This window comes from Physeter macrocephalus, chromosome 14 (genome assembly GCF_002837175.3).
Source record: "Physeter macrocephalus isolate SW-GA chromosome 14, ASM283717v5, whole genome shotgun sequence".
NCBI classification, from domain to species: domain Eukaryota; kingdom Metazoa; phylum Chordata; class Mammalia; order Artiodactyla; family Physeteridae; genus Physeter; species Physeter macrocephalus.
In genome coordinates this window covers 76,069,533-76,096,557 of record NC_041227.1, presented here as the reverse complement: position 1 = coordinate 76,096,557, position 27,025 = coordinate 76,069,533, and the positions used below count along the sequence as shown (strand labels likewise).

General features: G+C 44.4%; 1 protein-coding gene across 4 annotated transcripts in view; it reads right to left on the bottom strand.

Moving 5' to 3' along the window:
* Positions 1-510: 510 nt before the first annotated feature.
* ARPC1A (actin related protein 2/3 complex subunit 1A) overlaps positions 511-27,025 on the bottom strand; it is a 28,023-nt gene continuing 1,508 nt past the window's right edge. For 2 of the 4 annotated variants that reach the window (XM_055090199.1, XM_024118720.3), the window contains exons 2-10: positions 21,637-21,729; positions 19,702-19,806; positions 13,420-13,642; positions 10,348-10,455; positions 7,574-7,786; positions 5,468-5,543; positions 5,078-5,271; positions 2,127-2,217; positions 511-556 (exon numbers count right to left, since the gene is read on the bottom strand). In XM_055090199.1, coding sequence (XP_054946174.1) covers positions 518-556; positions 2,127-2,217; positions 5,078-5,271; positions 5,468-5,543; positions 7,574-7,786; positions 10,348-10,455; positions 13,420-13,642; positions 19,702-19,806; positions 21,637-21,729 — 1,142 coding nt within the window. In that variant the 3' untranslated portion in view covers positions 511-517. Of the gene's footprint in view, positions 557-665; positions 1,146-2,126; positions 2,218-5,077; positions 5,272-5,467; positions 5,544-7,573; positions 7,787-10,347; positions 10,456-13,419; positions 13,643-19,701; positions 19,807-21,636; positions 22,494-27,025 lie in introns of those variants that run through there. The other 2 variants (XM_055090200.1, XM_055090198.1) reach the window with 2 other exon arrangements.

The following is a 27,025-nucleotide window of genomic DNA, read 5'->3' as shown; positions in this document are numbered from 1 at the left end:
CCAGGCTTTCAAGAGAACCACAGCCAGTGCACTGCGCTCCTGGCGTGCACTGCAGTTGACGGCTGGGTCCAAGAAATGAGGACCAGTCTTCTCATGGGAAGACTTTTAACACAAACGAGATCTGTTCTGAAAGACAGACGATACCTTGAAATCCCAAATGGTCATGGCTCCATCGATGCCAGTAGTGCAAAATTTGCGACAATCTTGCTTGTCCACCTCATAAATAGACACTTGACTGAAAAAAGGCAAAGACAAGAGAGAGACTGTAAGGCACACGGTGAAAGTGAGCTCCAACCTTCCTAGAAGGGTAACAGCGTTTTCAGAAAATGAATTGTCTATCAATTCCTTTAAAGTGTCCATAGATATTAGTCTGTAGCGATCTGACTCAGAAAATATTAAAATGTATTTTATTACTAGATGTCCAGAAAAGAAAAAGACTGGAAAGAGAGAAAAGTTAAGAATGTGCATTAATTAGAGGGACGTGGAGAAGCAGGACAATCCAGGCCACACCTCAGCTTCACATTATCCGAAGGCCCTGGATAGAAGACTCTAAGGTCTGGAGAGCGGCAGGAAGAACACCGATGGTCAGTGGGGACAGGCCATCCTGGCGTTCTCCCCAAGGCACTACCCCACACCCCCTCCTTCCTGGCTGAGCCCCGCCCCCTCTGCGACGGGCTCCGGGCCTAGCCTGCAGAGACTCTCCCAGGCAGGGCTCCCCCTGCTGGCCCTTCCAGGCCCTGCGCCGCCTTGTCCCCAAGGCCCCAGCCCACAGGCTCTGGGCCACGCCTGCTCCCAGGGCACGTATGTGCTTATCAGCTGTGTCACTGGCCCTCACTCCAGGTGCCCTGATGGCAGGCACTCCCGTATTTCTGTGGCCCCCATGCAGCCAGCCTGGTGCACGACACCTAGCGGTGCTCAAAGGCGGACAGACCAGAGAGGAAAATGCGCTGGAACTTCCCAGCACACTCGCAAAGAGAAAGGACTTGGCCGCAGGGATCAAAGGACGAAGGGCGGAGCTACCTGCCCACGTGGAGCTAACTGCACAGGTGCGCGATGCCCCAAAGCAGGTGAAGGTAACAAGGGCGAGGAGAGACTTGTAGAGGCAGCAACATCAATCATGGAACCGCACAGGCAGTGGCAGAATTCTGTAAACGTTTAACTTCTGGGGGTTAAGTCCGCAGAGCTGCACACCGGAGCTGCTCTCTTACCCCCGCCCCTCCTCCCCGCCTCCTTATCCCAACCCCGAAGCTGGAGGGTGCAGAGGCCTCCGGGGTTTGTCCCTCATTGTCACAACACCCCTCCACGCGGCCTCCTAAATCCCTCTAGTCCAGAACCTCCTGGCCACCCCCTGCCCCCCAGCACGACTGGAGGCACGTTCCTGCCACCCGTTCACTCCGGCAGCCTCTGTCCAGAGTCCAGGCCACCCAGGCCACCTGCACGTCACAGCAGGTGCCTTTCCACGTCGGTTCTGGAGCGGCCCCCAGCTGCCCGCAGGCAGGGCCCGCTCTGCTCTGCTTCCGCAGGCCCCACGGCGGGGCCTGAGTGCAGCGCGCATCCCCTGAGCCGCTCGGCTGCTCTGCAGGTGCTGCCCCTGCAGCTCAGACCGCTCGCCCGGAGAGGCAGCTCAGGCAGTCCGTGCAGCCTCCCAGTTCCTCAAGGTGAAAACAGAGGCGCTGGCTCCTCTCCCGGAGCTCCACCCGACCCCCACCCTCCTCTCTCTCCCACGACGAGCTCCCCGAGGGCTCCTTCACGTCCACGTCCTCAGTGCCAGCACCTGGCCCGGCACCCAGCAGACAGGCAGTGAGCGCTGATCCGATTAGTTGGTGTCAACCATAAAAACATGTCTAGAGTTCAGCTAGTCTGGGCCCAGCCTGGGGCCCGCCACAAAAGCAGCCCCCAGCCCCACTCAGTGACTCCGAGGACATCCCGAAGTGTGGACTCCACCTCAGTGAGAAAGTGCGGCTCTCTCCTGCTAACGATTCCCAGGCTTTCAAGAGAACCACAGCCAGTGCACTGCGCTCCTGGCGTGCACTGCAGTTGACGGCTGGGTCCAAGAAATGAGGACCAGTCTTCTCATGGGAAGACTTTTAACACAAACGAGATCTGTTCTGAAAGACAGACGATACCTTGAAATCCCAAATGGTCATGGCTCCATCGATGCCAGTAGTGCAAAATTTGCGACAATCTTGCTTGTCCACCTCATAAATAGACACTTGACTGAAAAAAGGCAAAGACAAGAGAGAGACTGTAAGGCACACGGTGAAAGTGAGCTCCAACCTTCCTAGAAGGGTAACAGCGTTTTCAGAAAATGAATTGTCTATCAATTCCTTTAAAGTGTCCATAGATATTAGTCTGTAGCGATCTGACTCAGAAAATATTAAAATGTATTTTATTACTAGATGTCCAGAAAAGAAAAAGACTGGAAAGAGAGAAAAGTTAAGAATGTGCATTAATTAGAGGGACGTGGAGAAGCAGGACAATCCAGGCCACACGTCGTGCACCCTGCGGAGCCAGGAGAGGCCACAACCACAGCTGTGACTGACACGGACACACTGCTTACAAAAAATACTAGAGGCATCATGAAGCATGACTAAAATCCAACTGGCTCCAAACCAGAACTCCCAAGTTACCCTCTAGGACAATGACGGCATATGAGTCAAAAGCTCTCCTTACATTTGAAATTAATCATTATTAATATTAGCAACATTCAGACACACCACAAAATTCCAACCAAGCTCAGCAGAGGAGATTGATGAAACAACTTGGCTTAGCCTGATTATCTGAAAAACTTTCAAGAAAACCAATTCCACAGCTCAGACAATATTTGTCTTTCTCCCCGAAATGCCTAGAACATTCCCTCTGGGGAAGGGGATGGCACACACCACCTGTTTCTGCACAGCCTATGGGCTAGAGAATAGCCTTTACAATTTTAAGTGCTTAGAAAAAAATTAAAAGGCTATTATGTCATGACATGAAAATTATGTGAAATTCACATTTCAGTGTCTATAAAGTTTTATTTTATTTTAAAATAAAATTTTAAATTAATTAATTTATTTTTGGCTGCATTGGGTCTTTGTTGCTGCTCACGCGGGCTTTCTCTAGTTGCGGCGAGTGGGGGCTGCTCTTCGTTGCGGTGCGCGGGCTTCTCACTGCGGTAGCTTCTCTTGTTGCGGAGCACGGGCTCTAGGCACGCAGGCTTCAGTCGTTGTGGCTGGTGAGCTCTAGGGCGCAGGCTCAGTAGTTGTGGCGCACGGGCTTAACTGCACTGTGGTGTGTGGGATCTTCCTGGATCAGGGCTTAAACCCGTGTCCCTTGCATTGGCAGGCGGATTCTTAACCACTGTGCTACCAAGGAAGTCCCTATAAAGTTTTACTGAAATACATCCATGCATATTTATCTCTGTACTGTCCATGGCAGACTGCAGGCCACATGGCAGGGCTGCAGTAGTTGTCACGGAGACCGTGTAGTCCTCGGAGCCTAAAATTTACTCTCTGGTTCCTTATACAAAAAGTGTGCTGACCGTGCTCTAGGGTAAAGAGGACTTAATATCTGCAAATAAAAGCAGTCACGCCAATCTGCAAGGGTCTTTTTATTCCTAACCTCAAAGTCTCAAAAAGGCAATGAGAGCTGTCTCTTTACAGATACACAGCCTACAGAGAAGCTTAAGAGAACCTCACAGAAAATAATTTTGAAAATCATTCAAGACAGAGAAACCTGAAAAGTGTGGAGAAAAGTTCTGCTATGCCTTCAAATGACTACTTTTCAATAAAGCACAGATATTTCCAGCCTATTTTAAGTCCAGTGGCCCTTTCCGCTGAACATAACAACCTGCAGTTAGAAATTCTCTTGAAGAGGGACTTCCCTGGTGGTCCAGTGGCTAAGACTCTGAGCTCCCAATGCAGGGGGCCCAGGTTTGACCCCTATTCAGGGAACTAGATCCCACATACAGCAACTAAGAGTTCGCATGCCACAACTAAGACCCAGCGCAGCCAAGTAAATAATTTAAAGAAGAAAGTAATATGAATCTTATAAAAAAAAAAAGAGAAGAAATTCTCTCGAAGAGAAAGTCTAGAGGTTTCCATTATTCTTCCCATGACCATCACCCACATTAAAGTCTCTCAACACAAAAGGTCTAGTCAAAGAATACAGTGCAGGGCTCCCCTGGTGGTGCAGTGGTTAAGAATCCGCCTGCCAACGCAGGGGACACGGGTTCGAGCCCTGGTCCGGGAAGATCCCACATGCCGCGGAGCAACTAAGCCTGTGTGCCACAACTACTGAGCCTGCACGCCTAGAGCCCGTGCTCCACAAGAGAAGCCACTGCAATGAGAAGCCAGCACACCCCGATAAAGAGTAGCCCCTGCTCACCACATCTAGAGAGCACCTGTGCACAGCAACAAAGACTCAACACAGCCAAAAATAAATTAAAAAAAAAAACACAGTGCATTTCTCCTCTAGATTAAAAAAAAAAAACCCACCAAGCTTTCTGGACACGACACACTTCTACTGTCTTATTTAATCACAGACGCCTGATGAAAAATAAGTGAAAGAGTTTTCTGGCTTTGTCATAACGATGCTGAAAAATCTGTCTCTCTAATTAAACGATCTTCTTACTTGTACCCCTTACTTGAAATCCATGGCTGAAGTGACAGCTACCTTTCAAACAGGCTATGACTGTCAGGTGCTCACTATTAGAGGAACACGACATTCAGGAAGGTCTCCTTTTGTCCTCAGTCAAGTTTCTGAGAAAGCAAGACCCAGAAGAGGCTGCCTGACAGGCCGCGCCAGCTCACGGGCCGCAGCAGGGCCTGCGTTCCGCACGTGGGACACCCAGACCGTCTATGCCCTGAAGGACGTAATAACTACGTGGGGGCGGCTCGCTCTCTGTGACGAGCTGGAAGTAAGAGCCTGCAGCCGGGAAGTTACAGACCCATCGCCGCCCCCGTTCCTGAACGGATGTCTGGGTCCGCAGGACACAGAACATCCCAGGGACCTGTCAGGAAACGAAGAGGGGAGAAGGGCAGCCCGGTCACCTAACACTTCTGCACGGCCGTCGGGCCGGGGGCCGGGCGGCACCTACGTGATGCTGTTCTGGTGCAGCGTCTCCAGGGCCGTGTTGCGGTCCTCGGTCGTGGCCCGCTTGTCCATGTTGCGGAAGCGCTCCATGGCCGACATGTTGCGCTGGATGCTCTGTTTCGGGATGTCTAGCTTGGAGACGAAGGTCAAGCAGCCGCGGTCGTCGCAGCTAAAGAGCATGGGGCAGCAGTCATGGCCCTGAAACGAGGGATCGGTCAGGCCCTGCGGGGTGTGCGCCCAGCGAGCGCCCCAGCAGAGCAGCCCCACCGTGGGAGCCTCCCGAGCTGCTTCCCCTACAAGGCTGCTGCTCCAAGCTCGTGCGCACAGCCACAGGGCACGCCCTGCTCCCGTTCTGGAGAGTAAGCACAGGCCCCGGGGCAAGAGAGATGCTTACAGCGGCCACGACGCTGTTCTCCGAGACGAAGCGCACACTCAGGAGGGGCAGGAACTCTGTCTTCAGAGTTGAGACCCTGAGCACAAGAACAGCGTTAACCCGAGATGGAGCGGACCACGCAGCCTCTTCAGACACAGACGACAAAGGACCCGTTCTCATGGGGGCTCGGCAGCATGAATGAACACTTACGTTAAGACGTAAGGTCCACGACCCAGGCCTCCAGCATGAGCCAGCCCCGAGGTGACCCGCAGACGCGCAGGCCTCTGGCCCCTCTGGCTGCGCCCATGCCTCCTGCACCCCTGTTCACCACCAACTGCCCTACACCGTGGTCCCAGGAGCGCCGGTTCTCTGCCGCCTCGGCCTGGCTCCCCAACCCTGTTACCCACACACCCTTTCCGCTCCTCCTGCTCTTCTGAAGTCCACCCAGTCTCTGAAGCTCGGTTTGAGGTTCATCACCCCCATGAACAGCCTTCCTGGACCACTCCAGCCTGCAGCGGCTGCTCCTCTCTCTGGCCTCCTAGACTTGACTGTCACCGTCATGCAGGACTGAAGGCCTTTCTCTGCTCCCCTCTCCTCGCCTGTGCTCACATGGGCTCCTAGAGGGCTGGGACCGCAGACATTTATGGGAGTCTATTCTGTGCCCCGCCAGGCACTGGGGCAGGAGCTACGGCCACCGATGAACACGACACAGTGTTGGCCAGCCAGGAGCTCACATGCGAATGGTCTGTGTGTGTGTGTGTGTGTGTGTGTGTGTGTGTGTGTGTGTGTATACACATGTATGCTTCATGGTCATCTGGCCGAGAGATTACACAGATACGGCCTCAAACATGCTGGTTGATGAAGTAGGATCATATGGCTCCATGTAAAAGATGATGCATTTTGAAACTGTGTCTCAGGAGACACCCCTGCCCTATCCCTTCAGTACGAATGGTACTGGATTAAAGTCCTAACACCTCATCTTAGGCTCTCCTGTGGCATACCTGGCTCTTACTACATGAAATACTCTGATATGGAGAAGGGTAGTGGATGTAATCTGACTTGCAGGACTGGAGAAGCCAAATAATAAAATCAATACGAAGGTAGGCAAGAGCTTATAATATAAGCATGTGCTAAAAGCTTATTAAGCATTACAATAAACTGTACAGAAATCAAATAACCATGACAAAACATTATTGAATGACAAAGAGCAAATTACTATACAAAATGTATACCACAATCCCACTGGAGTTAAAAATGAAAAAATATATGTGTCTATATATGTACAGAAATCTTCTGGAAGGCTTCATAATTTAGACTGGGGGGATGTTTAAAAAATCTTTTTAAAAAAATTCACCCGAATCAGTAGAATATATATTCTTTCTGAAATGTCACTTTGTTGTCAGTGTGGGGCAGGGGGAGTCAGATGTGACTGGTTCCCTGCACAGGGGACAAGTCAGGAAACCCTTACAGGTGGGTTACCTTTAGCTGCCAACGGAAAGGATTCACCGGGACAGAACCAAGATTCACAAGCGGAAAGGACTGCGGTCACCCTCTCTCTCCCTCTAGACATGATAAGCAGACACAAACTGAAGTCTGATGAGACACACACCGCTCTCCTCAGGGCCGAGCAGGAACCTCCTCGCACCGAGTCTCTGCGATTCGGGCTCCCCCAGTGCACACACCAGGGGGACTGGCTCCCAGGGTGTCAAGTGTCACTGCATGAAGGCCCACACGAATGGAGCACTGTCCACTGACTACACAGAGTAAGAACACATCTCCCACTTCATCTAAGGCTGCTGGATGCCACTTAACGTGTTGCGAGGAATTCACAGGAACAGACTAAACTGCCATCTGAAGGAACTCTTACCAGGAGCAAACCAGGAGACTCCTTTGGAGGAGTCACAATCGGCACTTCCATTAAGAAGTGTTTCTGGAAGTGAGACCTAAGTCTTCAGAATTTCCCCAAATGGACAATCTCAATGTGTGAAGGTAACTTTAAAGGCTGCCTTGCAAGCTGGTTCGGATTTTTATGCTGGTGCCCTGCACTCATACCCGGGGAAGGACAGCCTCAGGCCAGCTGCCGAGACCCCACCCCACTCCTAAGTCCAGACGAAGGCAGATACTCACTGCACGCTTTTTGAGGCATCGGCAACGGACACGGTGCTGTCGTGGCTGACCCAGGCCAGGCGGCTCCCGCTGGCGGAGAAGCTGACCCCGTGCACCCAGCCGCCAGTGCCACTGCCACCAAACTCTGACATCAGCTGACCAAAAGGCATCTTGCTGCCCCAGGGTGTACTGGCTGGCTTCTCATCCACTTCTTTAATGTAGGCAGAGAACACTCTGTGGTTTAAGGGCAGGAAGAGAAGGAAAGAGTAAATGAAAATATCCGTATATAGAAACAGGCCACAGGCAGCTGCTGTAAGGTGTCCCCAGATGAAAAGATACTGACTCATCAAAAGCAAAACCTGATGACAGACAAGTTCAGATACACAAACCTCTTAAAAGACACAGAAGGGTTCTAAGGGCTGCCTACAGGTCAATTCAAGTTTGGCCTACGTCGTGTCAGGCACTACTCTTGGGGCATAGCTCTAGAAGTGATGGACACAAAAGCCCTTCCCTCCTGGAGTGCATCCAGGGGAGGACCTTGCTGTCCTGCCCCTCCCCGCTCCCTGGCCCATGGCAGACTCTGCTAAATGAGCACCGCATACTTTCATGTCTGCTTCACCATCATTCTTAACAAAGCAGTCCAGAGCCCACACAGTCAAATGGTAGGAGAGAGGAAACTATTTGCTACTCTGCAATAAACCACTGGCATTAACTCATTTAAAGAAAGAAAGGGAGGGACTTCCCTGGTGGTCCAGTGGTTAAGACTCCATGCTCCCAATGCAGGGGGCCCGGTTTTGATCCCTGGTCAGGGAACTAGATCCCACATGCTACAACTAAGGAGCCTGCCTGCTGCAACTAAGACCTGGCAAAACGAAAGAAAGAAAGAAGAAAAGAAGGAAAGAAAGAAAGAGAGAGAGAGAGAGAAAGAAAGAGAGAAAGAAAGAATGAAAGAAGAAAAGGAAAGAAAGATAAGAAAGAAGGAAGGGAGGAAGGAAAGAAAGGAAGAAAGAAAGAGACATCCAAAGAGAAAGTCAAGGGAGGCCAGTGAGAGCGGGCAGGCTCTCCCTAGTGTCACCCTCAGGTCCACTGTCCAGCCTTTGTGGCAGGTCTAGTCTGGGATGAAGGCGGGTCCTTTACAGCCTGGGGTCATCAGTCTCTTTCTCTAATTCCATGAAGCTGTGTGTGAGGATGTTCTGACCCAGAGTTGGGAAGCAGAAGGGCTAGAGAACAGCTGGGGATCTGCCCTCCAATGCTATTTCTTTATACCACTTCTCTTCAAAAACTTCTGAAACTTAAAGACTCCCGAAGCGATCTGGGGTATTTTCCCCCTAAAACATTAACGGCAGCAGCAGCTCTGGAAGAGGCAGGACAGTGGAGAGGCAAAGGAAGCCTCGAATTATCTTGTAAGTTAGATGATGTGACCTCAGAGTCTCTGTGCTTTAAATCTGCATCACGATGGCTACTGCTTTAGTCATCAGAAGCCAGGAAAGAACTGTGCTGCCAAATTGAGAGTTCGAACAGAAAAGACCCTTACCCACAGGACCACAGGTCAAAGCCAAGGTTATTTCTGGAAATTAATATTAACAAAAGAATTGTAAGCTATTTGTACAAGCAGATTTTTAGACACAGCCTGACAATCCAGGTGGTATGGTTAAATTCCATCTTCTAAGGGAGCTGGAATGACTCTGGGTAACACATCACAAACAACAAAACTCCTGAATATGAAAAAATCTTTTCTGTTAACACTGGTTCTCAAGTAGAAGAGCCAATATTTTTCCAAAAACTACCTTGACACTATTGTACTCCCATCCCACAGCCAAATTCCCATACATATCCTTTAAAAAAAAAACCCAAACCAAAAACCCCGTAAGGATTCTTGGATATAAATCACTGGCCAGCTTTTCTGGAATTTCTCCACATAGCTTACCAAAGAATGCTGCACCCCACCTCCCAACCCACCACAGAGTCAACATGAAGCAACATTTGCTCTTCTTCTGGCTCAGGCCGGGGTGGGGAGGGGGGAGCCTTCTTGATAAAGAACAGCTTTAAAAAGCAATTACACTGTATGACCCTTAAAGCTCTCAGCAAAGTGGCTGTGTTTCTCCTAGTCTCATGCTAATGACAAATAAAGAGCTTTAACTGAAAAGGAACGGCACAATAACAGCTCAGCAGTGCCCTGTTCAGCTCTGCTTTGTTGATCTTGGTTTCACTCTGGAATTTGCCCAGTCTGCTGCCTGGGTTATGAAATGAGAAATAACACCGTGGGAGCGGGGGACCCTGTACCTGGATGTTCTGCCTGAGGAAGCTTCCTGGCTCCGCCCTGGCATCCCTCCGCCTGCCTCTCCTGGTCCACTACTTTCTCTTGATACCTCCTGATTTCTGCACTTGCTGTAGCTCCTTTTCTAGATCACAAGCTCCTTTCATCCCTGGGACCCTCGTGGGGCCTAGCACAGTACCTTACAAAGAAAAGGAACCTCAAAAATACTTGCTGAAAGATGAAAAACGAAGAGCTCAAGGCCGTCTACCAATCCTCACTCGTTCCCACCTGCATTTGAAATCACAGGATCCTGCTGCCAGCAAGACGTTGTTGGGATGCCAATCCAAGCTGAGGACCGTGGAGCGAATGGGTTTTTTAATGTGCTTGCTTACCCATCAGTCATTTTCGGACTCGAAGTAACAAACAGAAATGAGTCGTGCTCTGCTGCCCACAGCAAATTTGTTCTCTAGCGGGGACCACTTGACAAAAGTGGCTGCACGGTTAATTCTCAGGATCACCAGGGTCGGCTTCCAGACACCTGCATTTGAAATCACAGGATCCTGCTGCCAGCAAGACGTTGTTGGGATGCCAATCCAAGCTGAGGACCGTGGAGCGAATGGGTTTTTTAATGTGCTTGCTTACCCACCTACAAAAGGAGAAAACCCATTTTAGTTTATCCACGCATCAAGCAACCATCCCCAAATGACCTACAAATGTGTGTCAGGCAAAAACACCTACACGTGGTTCCCACGTGGCCGCTGAGTGTTCTACCAGAGAGAAGGTGCGTTTCTAGAGGAAGAGAGGAAGGGGAACCATATGTGGCCCCTTTGCTCTCCTGTCTTCCAGGCTTTGACGTTTTCATCAGAGCAGCCAGTTCGGAACTTTCCCGGCTACCAGGGGATCCTCGTCATTAAGTATATTTATGGATTAACTCTCATACTGTCGTCCGCCATGGACTTTCACATTATGTGTAACTCTAACCTTTGAAATAAAAATTGAGGTTTGAAATCACTTGAATTTTTTTTTAAAATAAATTTATTTATTTATTTATGGCTGTGTTGGGTCTTCGTTGCTGCGCATGGGCTTTCTCTAGTTCTGGTGAGCGGGGGCTACTCTTTGTTGTGGTGCGCGGGCTTCTCATTGAGGTGGCTTCTCTTGTTGCAGAGCACGGGCTCTGGGTGCGCAGGCTCTAGGTACGCGGGCTTCAGTAGTTGCAGCGTGTGGGCTCAGTAGTTGTGGTGCACGGGCTTAGCTGCTCCGCAGCATGTGGGATCTTCCCGGACCAGGGCTCCAACCCGTGTCCCCTGCACTGGCAGGTGGATTCTTAACCACTGTGCCACCAGGGAAGTCTGCTGAATTTTTATTACAAATATTCAGTGATTTGTTCCTTTGTTTTGGGTTAAGTTTGGGTTGTAAAATAGTTTAATTTCCTTTCTAAGTCTCCGTGAAGCTGCAAATTCTTTATTTTTTCACAGAGAAATCAAGAAATTAGCAGAACCTCTTGCTGGTGACGGGCCTCTGACTAACTCTCTAGCTCCACTAAAATGTTTATTTATGTCTAAGATCAGTCATTATTCTGGCCTAATTCAATTTCTGTCCCTAAACTGCTGCTTAAAAACCAATGCTGTTCTGCTGCTTAGGCGCTGAGAGACTTACTCTCAAGCAGAGTGCCCTTCCTTGAATGTTAAATCACTTTTCTACAGAATCTTTTTCGTAGGGGCTTTTCTGAAAAACAGACAACATTCTGACTTGTTTTATAAGAGTTATTTTACTTTAAAGGCGTTTAGAGGTTGTTTTAAAGTACTCGCATCCTACAAATGAATTACAGTGCCATAGCTGAGACATTCCCCTGAACATAACGGCTTGTTCAAGGGACAATACCTCGTACTACAGTAATTCCCGGACCAGGGCTCCAACCCGTGTCCCCTGCACTGGCAGGTGGATTCTTAACCACTGTGCCACCAGGGAAGTCTGCTGAATTTTTATTACAAATATTCAGTGATTTGTTCCTTTGTTTTGGGTTAAGTTTGGGTTGTAAAATAGTTTAATTTCCTTTCTAAGTCTCCGTGAAGCTGCAAATTCTTTATTTTTTCACAGAGAAATCAAGAAATTAGCAGAACCTCTTGCTGGTGACGGGCCTCTGACTAACTCTCTAGCTCCACTAAAATGTTTATTTATGTCTAAGATCAGTCATTATTCTGGCCTAATTCAATTTCTGTCCCTAAACTGCTGCTTAAAAACCAATGCTGTTCTGCTGCTTAGGCGCTGAGAGACTTACTCTCAAGCAGAGTGCCCTTCCTTGAATGTTAAATCACTTTTCTACAGAATCTTTTTCGTAGGGGCTTTTCTGAAAAACAGACAACATTCTGACTTGTTTTATAAGAGTTATTTTACTTTAAAGGCGTTTAGAGGTTGTTTTAAAGTACTCGCATCCTACAAATGAATTACAGTGCCATAGCTGAGACATTCCCCTGAACATAACGGCTTGTTCAAGGGACAATACCTCGTACTACAGTAAAGCTCAATTTGCCTGAATCTGAGACTATTTTTCAATGAATAAAAATGCGAAGTCACTGAGGTTGAAAGCTACCCAGGAAAAAAGCTGTTTCTAATCTATTTGTTACAGTGAGCCTTCTAAACAATTTCTTGCAGGCAATATTTTGTTAGCCTTATTTTTACACATGCTTGCAAGCAAGAAAAACCGCAGGTCTTCAATTCATAATTCAATCTTGTTGCAAATTCAGACTCGTTTCAAAGAATCAAAATTTCTGAGGTTTTACTAAATTACAAACTGTAATGTGATAATCCCTTCCTTTCCTTGTTTCAGACAGTGACACATGAAGAGTAATGTGTACCCGGCTATTTTTAGCACAAACACTGTCAGTTTCGCACTAAATGACAATTCCATGTTGAAGGGCATCTACCACTCTTTCTGAACACGTGCCAGGTAGAGCAGAGTGGTTTCCTTATCAAAGTAAAAAGGAAGGAGTAGTTAAAATAACTTACTTAGCCATTAAATAAATCCCTGTATTTTGACTGGCTCAGCTCCAAGTGGTTCACAGTATAAAGTAAGTACAACAGGCTGATTATATTTCTGAGATTCTGGTCAAATTTTAAAGTTTAACAGTTTAAACAAGTAAAATATTATACCAGGACACAGATCTGGTATAAAACTTTAAAGAAAGGAGAATATTGTTATCTGTAAGACTCCTAGATATTGTAAGTCAACAGAGATAGGGAAAAAAACTTCCTTAGGGCACTGAGCATCTTTCAAGTTTATAATTTATATATCAGAGTAAGAAAACAGCAATTTAGACAGCAGAGTGAGAAGAGCTGTAGCATCTTAAAGAACAAACAAGTCAGGAGATCAGAACATGGACACCACAGTTAGATATTAATATGAGAAAGATGTGAGATTGGACTCATTGCACACAGAAGAATGAAAAATGCTCAGAGAGAATGGAGAATTTCAAAGGAAAAAAAAAATCTCCAGATGAGGAAAAGATGAAGTTACAGTTAAGCCTCCACCCAGTGCCTCCAGAGGTCACGGAGGACACAGCAGTCCAAATGTATGATTCTACAGAGAAAGAAAAAGACTCATGTTGCTCACCAGTCATTTTCGGACTCGAAGTAACAAACAGAAATGAGTCGTGCTCCGCTGCCCACGGCAAATTTGTTCTCTAGCGGGGACCACTTGACAAAAGTGGCCGCACGGTTAATTCTCAGGATCACCAGGGTCGGCTTCCAGACACCATCTTTCTGACTCCACACGTAGGCATTGCGGTCAGCCCCACAAGTGACGATGCGGTCACTCTTGGGAGCCCAGTCGATACCTGCAAGTTGAGATGTGGTGGCATCTGCTCTGCCTGGCCATCAACAACTGACACGGCACCAGCAGGACGGCACTGGTGTGGCAGGGCTGGATGTGGGCTTGGGACCTTCCTCCCCAGCCCATCCTTCCCCACCTATGGTCCTGGTCACCACCTCACACGCAAAGGCAAGGATGTTTCTCTGCAAAGTCCCGAATCTCAGGATCCTCTGGAGGCCAGGCAGAACAGAGCTGTTATAATCGCGAAGGTTACAAACCAAGCAGGGGCATTCTTAACACCCAGCCACATATCTTTAGAATATCTGATCTGAAGACCCTTTTCGTCCTTCTTTATTGGATTTTTTTTTTTTTTTTGCTCTGAAAGTACCTTTATTCATTCAGTAACAGACCTTGGTCCATGATATTAACTGAAAGTCTGCTATATGACCTACAAATAAAACAACATATAGGGTAAACAATCATCAGTATAGAGAGGGGAAAATATAAATTGTGATTCTTCTGAAGCTCACTGTTTTTTAAACTAACCGAAATACCTTTTTTACATGATACAGGTTCTATGAAAGAGTCTTTGAGTATCTTTGCATCTAAACCAGGAAAAGACCTAAATATGTATCTGAATGTAAGATTTACTTTTCTTATTTGATCAGACTTTTACTTACTTGGTGCCTCTATGAAGGATCCCAAAGTCAAGGTCAGTTTATTATATACCAAGCAAGAGTAAAATCCACTATGATTCAGTCATTTTATAGTTACTGATGAGGTATTTTCTATAAGTATAACTTAACACCGAAGGTATAGAAATACTACTAATAATTTTTTATTATAGATATCTCTCTAAGAATAATTAACATTCTTAACATTTACATGAAAAAAGTAAGAATCAAAGTCTCCATTAGCCATAAATCACAGTGACTTTAGTAGTGTGAACAGTTTACCTTCATTCACTTACAGGAATAGTCAGCTCAATTATTCATACCAGTGAAGGGAAAAAGATGGGGAAGTGTATTCTCAGCGATACGTGTTTTTATTTTAAATCCATTCATTATAGGACAGCTTTGCAGCTCTCTTTATTAGATTTTAAATTTTATTTTTAACTACAAAAGCAAACCCACATATTATCACGAGACAAACATCACAATGGGACATATGCAAAGTCAAAAAAGCCCTGCTTCCATTCTTCACACACATTCTTCCCACAAAGGATACTAATATCATGGCAAACACTTTCTCCTATTTTTTATAAATCAGCAGTGGTTATACATTATTTTAGAACACTGACCTTATCATAATAATTTCCCAAAACATCCCATTGTTGTACATTTTGTTCCCAATCACTTATTAGACTAGATAAAACTGGAATAAACACTCAGGCACATACCTTCTTGCTCTGGTTAAAATGATCTCTTTATGATAAATTCCCAGAAGTGTGATGCAAAACAGTTATTTTTATGACCGTCTTGTTTTCCTAACTTGATTACAAGCTTCCTGACAATACGAAGCGAGTCTCTGAAATTACTCTGGTGGGCAGTCCCTGGAGTGGTCTCCGAGATTCCACCTCCTGGCGTTCACGACTCCGTGGGACACCCCTCCCTGTGGGTGTGGGCAGGACCCCTGACTCACTTCTAACCAGTGGAATGCTGGGAAGGTGAGATGGATGTGACTAGTGCACAAGATTACCTAAGAGCATGGCGCCCCTCTTGCTAGAGACTCTCAAGGTCTTTCTCTGTTACTCTCTGTTGAAGAAGCAAAGCTGCCATGACTCTCTCAGCTGCACGGAAATGAATTTTACCACCATCAACCTGAAGGAGCTTGGAAGTAGATCCCTCCCTGGTGGAGCCTCTGATGAGAACAGCCCTTCCGTGGCTGACACCTTGATTACAGCTTATGAGACCCTGAGCAGAGGTCCCAGAGAGGCCAAGCCCAGACTCATGACGCACAAAAAACTGTGAGATAATAAGTGTGTTTTGGTTTAAGTTGCTAAGTGTGTAGGATTTGTGACACAGTGATAGAAGACTAATACATCCTTTAATATCCAGAATATTGCCTTGTAATGAGAAAACTCAGTGATTCTGTAATGATTTTGACAATCTCAAATTTCACCCCATTCCAATATCACCACCACTTTAATTGCACACGTATGTATTTTAGAAGAATTCCTGAAGTGCTTAAAAAAAATCAATAGAGCCTTATTCTCTAAGAAAAATACAAGGAACTGCCTTCTGCTTTGTTTTATAGTTCTAAGTCTACTTCTGTGGCTACATTTTTCATTTGAATATAGAAGTTGTAAAACCACAGTCGTAGCCTCAACCTATTTTTAGATAACATTAGTTTTTAACTCTTTTAAAACACACACACTTGTTAAAAAGAGAGTGGGAAGGGCAAATATTCAGTAAAGGCAAGTTCTCATCTCTTGCTAAGTTAGCGTTGCATCTTTTTTTGTTTTCCTGCCATCAGAAGACTTCGAAGGAAAAGAAATCTAACATCTATCCTGTTTTTCCTATACTAACTACATTTCAGGATAACCAAATAGTAGATGAGGTGAGCATCTCTTTTATAAATGTATTCCAGCTAACAGAGAAGAAATGATAGATTTAGAATATTATCATGTTGCAGCCACTATTAAATTAATGGCTATGGGCACTGATCAACAACAACTGCTAACATCACAGAAAGAAAGACAACCAGACATTATGTGCCTCCTTCATGAAAGAACCTGCTATCACCTAACTTCAACTAGCAATTAACAGGAAACACAGAGGACAGAGAAATATGTGAAACACCACGGGCTTGCAATCTGTAAAACCCAGGCGCTGGAAAACACTACAGGACAAACAACGTGATTTCTCAATTTTCTTAACAAATAAATTGCAAAGGAAAAGAAAGAAGGGAACCTATAAACTTAATAGATAGATCAACTGACCACAACCATGTGTGTACCTTATTAGGATGCCAATTAAAACAGACTATTGTATTGGTTATTGTTGAAGAGTCCTTACCTTTTGGAGACGCAAACTGAAATATGAAGTGATGCAATGTCTGGGATGTGCTTGAAAATAGTACAGGAAGAAGAATTGAGAGTGAGTTGAGAACAAGATTAGCTGTGAATTGATAATTGCTGAATCTGAGTCATGGGTATATAGGGGCTCATTACATTACTCTGCTTTTATATGCTGTCTATTTAAAAGTGTCCACAGTAAAATGTTTTTTTTAAAACGGAGATGGTGATCAAGCATTTAACACAAAAGAATAAAAGTCAGAGAAAAACACCAGAACTCTGATATCCCTTTGATGCATATGCCATACTCTTTTTCTCTGTAGTACTGAGCAGACTTTTCTTGTAAAAAGCTTCAGAGGGTAATTTTCTTTTTCCGTAGTTACTATCTCTCTGAGAAATTATGTTTGATCCTTGGTCTCCTGCCACAGAGTTATATTTAGACTTTTCCAACAACAGTTTTTTCAGATCTAAAAAAAAAATGTCATTTGAGCATTTGGACAGAAAACAGGCCCAAGTTCAAAGGATCCAGAAGAGAAGCAGGGGGAGAAAAAGGACATAACTAACTATTTCACTTTTTTGGCTATTTCTTTGGTCTTTCATCTTGGCCCTTTCTTATTTATAAGTATTTCCTAATGTTAACATTCCAGTGTAAAATATGAGTGTTCTTATTTTTAGGCTGTAAGGCCACTGGCAAAGGGACTTAAAGAAAATAGGCCAAACCTCGTAAAAATAAGGTCATGGGAAAGCAACAGCAACAAAAATAGAAATTATGTCTTTGGTGCTGGTTTGGTAATATAGTTAGTCGGTTCCTGGCATCACATACAAAGCACTGGTAAAAGCAAGAAGGGATGGTCGTAAGTTTTTGCTGGGGATACAATGTAAGGGGTGCAGAGGGTCAAAACATGCTATGTTTTTCTCTGATTGGGGGAAGGATATATTTAAGCTAATCAGTATATTAGGGGATTAGAGGCAAAACTCAAGGGTCCCATTAAAAAAAAAAAAGAAAATTACCATCAGTCCCTGTGCTGCCCACTTAAGTGCAAAAATCATTGTGAGAAGGGAAACCCAAGACTGCGGTGAGAAATTTATAATTGAAAAGTTATGGAGAATAAGTTTTGATGTGCTTGGCCAACTGTTTAAAGCAGTTGAATCACTTAGTCAGAAAATAGGATAAAAAAGAAACTATGGTAGTAAGGGTCAAAGACCAAGAGTTCTCCCTGAACGCAGCAGTAAGTTAGTATGTTTTTTTTTGTTTTTTTTTTTTGTGGTACGCGGGCCTCTCACTGCTGCGGCCTCTCCCGTTGCGGAGCGCAGGCTCCGGACACGCAGGCCTAGCGGCCATGGCTCACGGGCCCAGCCACTCCGCGGCATGTGGGATCTTCCCGGACCGGGGCACGAATCCGTGTCCCCTGCATCGGCAGGCGGACTCTCAACCACGGCGCCACCAGGGAAGCCCTAGTATGTTTTTTTTTTTTTAAAGTAGCCAGACATGATTTAACAACAAAGCAATACACTGTCTTGAAATCTGGTATCAAGATATGGTTTACTAGGGGCTTCCCTGGTGGCGCAGTGGTTGCGCGTCCGCCTGCCGATGCAGGGGAACAAAAATTCTCCATTTTTTTCTTCCTTCTCCTTTATTTCACACTTGCTTAATAAAACTTGACACTGCTCTGCTTGCTACCTTTACCCAACTATTCACTGATAGTTTTTGTCAAAGATGAAAGTTACTGTACACTTAGGAATCTGCCTCAGAACTAATGCTTAAGATCCAGTCTTCTACAAATTGACAAGAACAAGTTAAAAACTCAATGGAAAAATGGTTAGGAGTTATGAACAGTAAAGTCATGAAAATGAAAACCCAGGTGGCTAATAAACATCTGCTCAACCTTTCTGTTAATCAGGGAAATGCAGCTTATAGAGTGACCAAAGATCACTCATCAGCCAGTCTGCTTCTATCAGCATGTGTGGGGTGTGGGAAGATAAGCACTCCTGTCAGGGCTGCTGGGATTAGGCGATCTGACAATGCCTGGCAAGGCTGAACATGTTTGCACCCCTGTGGTACAGCACGTCTCCCAGAGACATTCACACCTGAACAGAGATCTACCCGGGGACGCTCAATTTAGCACTTAAATGTTACAGGGAAAAAGTGGAAGCAACTTAAATATCCTTCAGTGGAGGAAAGAGTAAATAGATGAGGTATGAAATGCTACCCAGTGGGTAAAAGGAATCAATTTGCTCTAGATACACCTACGTACAGAGAACTCAGAAACAATGTGGAATGCAAAAGTAAGCCACAGGAGATGCATGCTATGATGCCATTTATGCAGTATTTAAAAATTCTAGCCAATAGTACTAAAGACTGCTTACACACACTGACACACACACACACACACACACACACACACACACACATATACATGCATGTGAAAGTATAAAAAACGGACTGGGACAATGTCATACCAATTACAGTGTCTTCTGGGGGAGAGGAATAGGACTGGTGGTGAGAGGAGACTTTACCATTATCTGGAATAATACTTCTTATAATAATATACTTCTTATAATCAAATCTGTTTCCCAAGTTTTCTGGCACAGGAAAAAAGATAAATAGCTGCTAATTCTGGGTGGCAGGAATATGGGTGTTTGTTATGTTACTCTTTGTCCTTTTCAATATTTTGGAATGTCTTCCTTGCCCTAAAAACAACATACAGGAAATTTTTGGAAGACACGGCGTTCCCTTAGGACTTGGGAACACAGCTTGGCTTGTGGCTGCACACAGCTGACGTGCTGTCTGGTTTTCGCTTTCATGTCTCATCTAATCTAAGCTCTCTAGTCCCCAGAGTAGGTTGTGTTTTCTGTAACACTAGCAGAGCACTGCATACCAGCTGGGCTCAGAGATGCACTTAAAAACTAAGGTCACTATTATATATTTTCTCAAATTTTCTCAAGAAAAATCAGTAAATGCTGCACTAAGTACCATGGCAGACTTCCTTTACTAGGCTATCTGTTTACACAGAAGAGTGCTAGACTTGGAAATGCCGTACTAAGCTCATGTGATCTCCCTTTTTTACCTGTGATGTGTCCGTTGTGCTCCTTGAGTTCATGAGCTTTCACCCACTGGCTCCCGTTCTTCTTGTAGATGTGGACTTCGTGGTTATTGGGGCTAAGGGCAATCTCTGGAGAAAAAAGTCAATAGTTAACACCTGAACTCAAAATTGTCACAAAAAATGGGATGTTACAGTTGGCATTTTAAAAACAGACTGAAGGAAGGAACAGGAAAGCGGTTTCAGAAAATGGTTCCCAATATTCATCCTGAAGAATTCCTTTATTATTTTTACCTCTACTGGGACCCCATATTTTAAAATGTTTTCTAGAAAAACTGAATTAAAAATTTCATTTTATTAGAAACATATACAACTGTCAATTAAAGTTCTAACCAGTAACAAATAAACAATATTACTATACTTAACTGATATAATTTTATTTATTTTATTTTGTTTTGGCCCAGCCGCTAGGCTTGAGGGATCTTAGTTCCCCGACCAGGGATCGAACCCAGGGCCCCGGCAGTGAAAGTGCCGAGTCCTAACCACTGAACCACCAAGGAATTCCCTTAACTGATATAATTTTAGTCCACAGTAAATATATTTGACATTTTAGTTCGCCTGTACAACACTATTAACGACAAATATTTAATTTCTGTTAGACTTTCTGAAATGCTAAAAATAGCTCATAGGCTTTCATTACTGCTATCATAGACCCAGGTTGGAACCACTAGTTTATAAAAACAAACAAACAAACAAAAAACCCCCAACAACCCTTGATACTACTGATAAAATATATTGAAGTTTTTCTTTACAATAAAGCCAATATATATCACAAAATAAAATTCTCAAGAGAACTCTCTTAGACCAATCTAAAATGTTAAGAATATACATATATGATGGATTTTTTTGAACTTATTCTGGTATTTTTTCCTTTCTAGTTCATCCATTTATTAAAAATAAATATAGATTTCTTAAAATTAAAGTCTATGACCCAAACTTTAGGTCAATCATTTAATGGTTCCCCCATCTATCATATCCCCCATTTACACATAATATCCAGAACAGGCAAATCCATGGAGACAGAAAGTAGACTAGTAGTTGCCTAGGGCTGGAAGTTTTGAGGAAAATTGGAAGTGAATGTTAATGGGCACAGAGTTTCTTTTCGGAGTGATGAAAATATTCTGAAACTAGACAGTTGTGACTGTTGCATAATTCTGTTTAATATACTAAACACCACTGAATTGTATACTTCAAAAGGGTGAATTTTATGACATGTGAATTATATTTCAATAAAGCTATTATTTTAGACAGTGAATAAATACCTAACTTTTAAAAATAACTCATGGGCATAACACTACACTTCTGCCTGTTTTTAGATTTTTTTTTTGCCTTCTCCTTGTCATATTACCTGCACTTTGCTTGCTGTACTACACCTACTTCTAAAAGTCTTCTCCATCCCTTTCTAGTTAGCTAGAGCTATAAAACTGGAAACTCAAGCTTATTATGAATAACATAGTAAACACTAGATAATACTGCTCTCAGTATGCCACTTTGTAAACCATATGTGTCTTATTTCTAGGTCCTAGTATTCTGACTAAATGCTGGGTGGTCAGTGTTACTGTACAACCATCCCAGACAAGGGTTATTAGGGCAATGAAAGATGTCTCCGATATAAACTGTCCTCCAGGTGGTACTGTAGAAAAAGAAGTGGACAAGGAGCCAGAAGGCCTGAGTGCTAATTATGCCTCTGACATTAACTTGGGTGTAACCACTGGAAAGTCCTTCCAACCCTCTCAGCCTCGATTTCTCTACCTGTAAACCAAAGGACTGACCTAGTTCTCTCTGAAGCTATATCTATGTCCTGTTCACATATGATATTAAAATATGTGATCCCTAAAAGTACCTACATCTAAAAGAATCAAAGGTACCAAAATAAAGGAGCAAAGTTAATAGCATACTTACGGGTACGATCCCTGTTCCAGGCATGACAGGTGATTGGCTCTAGTAAGAACTGATGCAGGGACATTATTCTTAGTGTGTTCAAAGGACAGAAAACTGCAACAAGCAACAGAAAAAGCATTTAAAATGGCAGGCAACCCATATTTAAGTTGTCTGGGGATCCTGAAATATTTGGGGATAAATAAAACAATTCTCCCATTGAAAAAGACCAATCTCAATGTCAAAACTTAATCATTTAAATACAATTAGCACTGTAACCACCAATATATAATTTATTCTGTCAAGGGTCATCAAGGGACTCTAAAACCATGAGTTTAGGACTGTTGGGGTACAAGATATTCACACAGTCTCAAATGATCATCCCACAGATTATTTATTAATTACAAATAGAAAAACATGCGTTTACAATAAAAAAATCTGACAGTCACCACCTTAACCAAGCGCTCAATCTTAGTATCATAAGTAGTGGAACAATATAATCTGATGGGCCTCCTGACAGGAGACAAACTGAAGGGCACACCAACCCTTATAAATAGTGACCACTTAATTTATTATCCAGACTGGAATACTTTCAAGAGAGCATAAAGGGGCACTATTAATAATTATGCTGCAAAAACAGGCCACAGGACTATGCTGGAGAAACCTGGTAATATGGCCAACCTACCTATGAAGTATTTATGCCAAACATATTGCATTTATGCTAAATCCAATCAACATCTAGACCTAATTTCCAGTTTACAGGAAATAAAGGGGAGTGGAATTAGTTAAGTAACACCAAGGGGAAACAAACAGTTAAAACCAGATTGTGTGCCATCCTATAAAACAATTGGCCTGGACAATTCAAAAGCGGTCGGGGTGGGGGAGGGTGGCTGTTCTAGATTAAAAGAGCTATGAAAACCAAATCTGATAAATGAAACTTGATTGTAAACCTATATATATATATATATTTTTTGTGTGTGTGGTATGCGGGCCTCCCCCTGCCGCGGCCTCTTCCGTTGCGGAGCACAGGCTCCGGACGCGCAGGCCCAGCGGCCACGGCCCACGGGCCCAGCCGCTTCGCGGCACGTGGGATCCTCCCAGACCGGGGCGCGAACCCGGTTCCCCCGCATCGGCAGGCGGACGCGCAACCACTGCGCCACCAGGGAAGCCCTAAACCTACATTTTTTAAACAGCTGTAAAAGACGTATTTCGTAAAACAGGAAAAATTTGTATTTGGACTACCTATCACACAACAATACGGAATTATTTTCAACTTCTTAACTATGATAATGGTTGGCTGTTAGGTAGGAGAACGTCCTAACTCTTAGGAGATAAAGATGATGAGGTATTTAGGGATGAAATGTCATGATGTCTTCTGTAACTAATTTTCAATCATTCAGGACAACAAGTAGATGTATGAAGAGCAAATGTGGCAAAACGTCAACAACTGGCGAATCAAGGCAAAGAGTAGGCGTTTGTTATGTTAGTTACTCTTTAAACTTTTTATTGTAACTAAGTGAAAAGCAGGAATCTGTGAAACATCATTAAATTAAAAATCAAATCACACTCTCCATTCTACAGGCACCCAAATCTAGATACACTGATGAAGCAACTTTTACCTGGAATAGGAGAAATTTTTTCAAAAAAGCAGTCAGCGGCCCCACCCCCATCCCTTTTTTAGCATTTCTAAGAGGCACTCTCACAGCACTCAGAGGTTTCAATACTTAAGTACAAGTCAACCTAGGGTGGAGACAAATGTGAGATAGGAATTCTGATGCAAGAAGGAAATGAATGGAAAGGCCATCAGAAGGTTGTAAAGTGAACAATGAAAGTTCAGACAAAGCAGAAATCAATCTTAGTGGAAAGCAAAGGAAATGTCTCTGATAATTGTTGTAAGGGAACCTAAAGGTCAAAAAGAGATAAGTGTACCCTTAAATAAAACATCTGATATCTTGAACTGGCAGAGAAATATCAGTGTTTCACATTCTATTCTAAGAGTGAGGATATTTAGGTCATTAATTGTTTTTTACGGGTACATGTTCTAGAAAGCAAATTGCAACTCACAAATAAAATCTCTAACTCGAAATAAAAAAAACTTTAAAATGAATTCAAATGAGACTGCTTAATTTGTCTATTTTTTTAAAAAGATAAACCTCCAGAAGCTCAGTGCATGATTCTTTTTCTCTGATATCATACGCTTACCCATTACAAAAGGTTTTACTCAGTTACTCAAAATAACATGTTGTGCCATAAACATCTGCTTAATTAAAAGCAATTTAGTTTATATGCCATATTTTAAAGGCTTATTTGTTAACTGAAACAAAATTGGTCTGCAAATTAATAATTTAATGTAAATATCTACATGCAATAAAAGCACACATTTCATATACAGTTAAAAAAGAAAAGGTGGGGGCTTCCCTGGTGGCTCAGTGGTTGAGAGTCCGCCTGCTGATGCAGGGGACACGGGTTCGTGCCCCGGTCCGGGAGGATCCCACATGCCGCGGAGCCGCTAGGCCCGTGAGCCATGGCCGCTGAGCCTGCGCGTCCGGAGCCTGTGCTTAGCAACGCGAGAGGCCGCAACGGTGAGAGGCCTGCGTACCACAAAAAAAAAAAGAAAAGAAAAGAAAAGGTGGACTACCCTGGTGGTGCAGTGGTTAAGAATCCACCTGCCAATGCAGGGGACACAGGTTCAAGCCCTGGTCCTGGAAGATCCCACATGCCACGGAGCAACTAAGCCCGTGCGCCACAACTACTGAGCCTGTGCTCTAGAGCCCACGAGCCACAACTAGTGAGCCCGCACACCACAACTACTGAAGCCCGCATGCCTAGAGCCTGTGCTGCACAACAAAGAGAAGCCACGGCAATGAGAACCCCATGCACTGCAACAAAGAGTAGCCCCCGCTCACCGCAACTAGAGAAAGCCCGCACGCAGCAACAAAGACCCAACGCAGCCAAAAATAAATAAATTAATTAATTTTAAAAAATGTTCTCAATTTATTTTTAAAAAAAGGTGCAGACAAAGGCTTTCTCATCTAAACCTCACGGTTATAAGCAATGCAGCAAAGCCTTCAAAAGAGGTAAACATTTACTCAATGGCATAATTATTTCTAAAATCGCATTTCTAATTTCGTTATAGCATTCAAGTTCCATATTTGGACATACACTTAGACCTGTACTACCTTCTATAATCATGTGGCTATTTTAAGTCTGTAGGCCAAGACAACACTCACGTTTGTCAGATTCATAAGACACCAGTAAACACAGCCTGTGTTCATTAAACTCAGTGAAAGCAGAATAATGACAACTTGAATTTTGTACAGAGAAAAAGAAACCTCTGTCGTAGGGTGATAATTATAATTTCTAAACTGTGATTCATATTTAAGGGAGATCTGAAAAACTTTGTCTTAACGAGGGTAAAGAGAAGAAAAAAGGAGAGACAAAAAGGTGCTGCATTAAATTTAACAAACTTCTACTGATGAACTTTTAATGTCCAGCACAGAGAGAGAGAGAAAGAACAATTTATAGGACGTTATGATTCCAGGGACCCCCTCCACCCCCCAACTCCTTTCTTTACCTATCACTTGAGTCATCCTGGTATTTGGTTAGCCATGGGCTGTGGAGCCAAGAGGACCTGGATTTGAATCCTGGCTTTGACACACAGCAGCTAGGAAACCCTGGGGAGGTCACTCAATATCTCTAAAACTCATTTTTCTTCATCTGTAAAATGGACATAGAACTGACATCCCAAGGCCAGTGGTAGCAGGATTAAATAATACGTGAAAGCATGTAGTTCAAAGCCTAGCTTAAAACAGATGCTCGGTAAGTTAAGTTAGTTCCCTTTCTTCCTCTGACCCAAGGCTTTTGAACCATCCCTAGAAATACACACCAGTAAGTACTCTCTGAACTTGGAAACACCTACCTAGACTTTAAATTCTCGGTCCTGGAGCTTTAAAGTATTTGTACAGTGGGGATTTCAGTTCCCTGCTTGGGGTCAGTTTTCGAGACTGTGATTCATCCAGTTTCTAATTGCTCTCAATACCCAACCCAGCAATAGCAGGTACTCTGACAAGGTCACCACACCCTCCCCAGCGTTCAGAGACAGGTTCCAACTCCAGGCACCAGCCTCACCAGCAGACCAAACTTCGTTAGAGAGAACCTGTTTCAGCACAGGATTAGTTACCTAGATCTGATACTCTCCCCCGGCAGGAGATTTAATTTTCCAAGAATGATCCCCTCCTTTAATTGTGGTAAGTAGATGAATTAACCTCGGAAGGCCTCCGAATAGGTTGTGTAGGAAGCAGTCACTTACACCTACTCCCTCACAGGGCAAAAATAGCCTCCTGAATGATACCTTCTCCTTTTCTTTCTTTCTTTCTTTTTTTTTTTTTTTTAAAGATACCTGAAAAACCCAGGGCCTCCGGGAAACCAAAAGGTTAGATTTAAAAACTGATAAAAGAGAGCAGAACTAGGATAATTTAGGTAATTTCAGCAATGAGTTGAAATAGATAAAAGTAGGTCAGCATTTCCTTCCAGTTCCAAAGCCCCAGTATGAGAACAGATGGCTTTATAATTAAAGATTCTAAACTACAATTTATTAAGTGCCTGCCATGTGCCCAGCAGTGTAGTAAGTACCAGGTTGGGGCCAGAAACATAAATAAATCTGACACTTTCCTGGTCCTCAAATCTGGGGGGAGAAGGGTAGAAGAGGAAGGGGAGATAGATACACAGACAGAGAATGCCGAGAAGCAGGAATAACAGCTAACATTTTACTCTGGGCCAGGAACTATCCTAAGCAATTTATGCAAATAAACTCACTGGAGCCTCAGAAACCCCCTGAGGATCTTATTACTGCAGATGAGAAAACGGGGACTCAGAGAAGCAATCTTCCCAGGGTCATCCAAGCAATGGTGGCGCCGGGACGGCAATCTGGGCAGCCCGACCGGAGGGGTGTGGTGGGAAAGGCGCTACAAAAGGGTTCCACGGAGCGCCCAGGACCGAAGAGGTACAACTGTGACTTAGGGGAAGGCGGCACCCAAGCGGGGGGATTCTTAAAGAACTCGGGGGAAGGCTCTTCTCGAGCTCGGGAAGGTCCCCCAACAGCTGATGGAAGGCGGCCCTAGACAGGAGCCAAACATTCCAGGGGCGCCTACGGCGCGCAGGGACCCTATTCTAGACGTTGAAGAAAGGAAGGAACGGTGCCTCGTGACGCTCGACTGGGGGGAGATGATCCCATTCACCACAATATTAAGAGACTGGGATAAATGCCCACAATGGAAGCGCAGGAGAAGCAGCCTTTAATTCTGGCATCGGAGGAGGCTTGGAGCTCGAAAATCGTGAGAATGGGATCTGGACGTGTGGGGACCCCAGGGCTCGGCGGGCCCCTCTGAGAACGCGGCTTCCCCGCCCCCTCCGC